General features: G+C 48.1%; 1 protein-coding gene across 2 annotated transcripts in view; it reads right to left on the bottom strand.

Moving 5' to 3' along the window:
- Window positions 1-1,657, bottom strand: part of LOC111660060 (ubiquitin-conjugating enzyme E2 E2-like) — a 48,191-nt gene that overhangs the window by 38,991 nt on the left and 7,543 nt on the right. For both annotated transcript variants that reach the window (XM_023413181.2, XM_023413180.2), the window contains exon 3: window positions 1,040-1,090. In XM_023413181.2, coding sequence (XP_023268949.1) covers window positions 1,040-1,090 — 51 coding nt within the window. The remainder of the gene's footprint in view (window positions 1-1,039; window positions 1,091-1,657) is intronic.

The following is a 1,657-nucleotide window of genomic DNA, read 5'->3' as shown; positions in this document are numbered from 1 at the left end:
TCCAGAAGTCCTGACGGCTGGTTTTAAGGCTCAGTTTCTGAATACAGGCTGTGTGCATTTCTCTGTGGACTGAGGCTTTGATACTTTCACAGTATTAATATAGAAGCTAGAGCTGATCTATAATCACACTACACATGGACACAGACCTTTACACTGGAGGGAGCTTTAAATTTGCACATCCCTAAAAAGAACGATGGTGTATGACCTTGTCTCCACAGCACATGAGAGCGATTCTAATGAGTTTGACACTGTGAGGTTTATAGATTTTTAAATTAGGGGAGAAAAAGCACAGAGGTGAGGTATCAGAAATAGTATTGGAGGAGAAAATGCTGTGTTTGTGTAAAACAGTTTGGAGTAACTGAAGCAGCCGCTCTGCCTACAAGCCCGAGGGCGTCCATGCATCACCGAGTTTCCCTGCTCTCTCAGCCCTGCAGGAAATGTCTGCGCTTCACGTCACTTATACTGCTTACTCTGCCCACAGTGTGAAAGCTGGGCGGTCACACCTCCACCTTACCTCCCCCCCCTCTCTCCCCCCTCTGCAACACTGCACACCAGAAGTCATCAGTTTAAGAAGAATAACAAATGCTGACTCCACAGAAACCCCCCCCACCTCCCCGGCACAATGAAAGCTCTTACTCAAACCTTGATTGGCAGGAGCACCTCTGCCTCTCACCACACTCCTGACTCCGGAGAGGCAAAAATAAACCATGCGAACCTCTTCTACCCTCAGGGAGCGTGAGCTAACACACCACTGTTGCTACGGCAATTCCTAATGGTAAACGCTGACAATCAGGTCAAATTGTGCAGATATTTATTTTATTTAGACTGCTTACAAGGTCCATTCATTACGCCGCAGCCAGAGCAAACAGCGGTGCAAATATAGCACAATAATCTACCTGTGTTATTCATGTGACTCACTGAGCCGGCACAATCCATCCACACACACACACACACACACACACACACACACACACACACACACACACACGAGCGCCTCAGGTGTCAGAGCAAATAGCCCACACAATCAACAGGCTCCTACCTGCAATTTGGTGGCGGGTCCAAGGTTATCTCTGCGAGCTCCTTCTGGATTCTGAAAAGAGAGGAAGATCTGGGTTATAATCACACTCTCTAAACACACACACTCACACACACACAGACATTTGTATAAATCCTGCCTGTAAAATCAATCTGTGAGTGTACTCAGTGAACACCTCATTGATTTTTTTCTAATGAGCTCCGCAGCACCGTGATTGAACACAGGAGTAAGTCCTGTCGCACAAGATCAACACGGGGATGCACCGATAAATATTTACCATTTTTCTGACCCCGTGTGCGAAAATGAAAAAACATTGGTTGTTGATATCAAACGGCCGCTTGCTGATCGTGGTCCGGTCTCGGCCCCTCGCGCTTTCACACTCAGCCGAGGCGTCAGGTTTCTCCCTGGTTAAGTATTCATTACGTTACAGTGCCAGTCATTTGCATATATACTTTATACTGTTACTATCACCCCGCCAGCTGTAAATGCTGCAGGTATTCTCTCCCGTGCACACGGTTCCACCACGTCAGCCTCGTGTCACGTTTGAGCGAGTAGGAAGGAGTTCAGGTGTGTTGGGGTCTTGTTCATAGGTGAGGGGGGTGGGGGGGGGGGGGGGGGTGG

This window comes from Seriola lalandi, unplaced genomic scaffold, assembly GCF_002814215.2.
Source record: "Seriola lalandi dorsalis isolate HSWRI2012SDOR001 ecotype SW California unplaced genomic scaffold, Sedor1 jcf7180002054505, whole genome shotgun sequence".
Taxonomy (NCBI): Eukaryota; Metazoa; Chordata; class Actinopteri; order Carangiformes; family Carangidae; genus Seriola; species Seriola lalandi.
The sequence above is the reverse complement of the archived record's forward strand: the minus strand, read 5'-3'. Positions and strand labels throughout refer to the sequence as shown.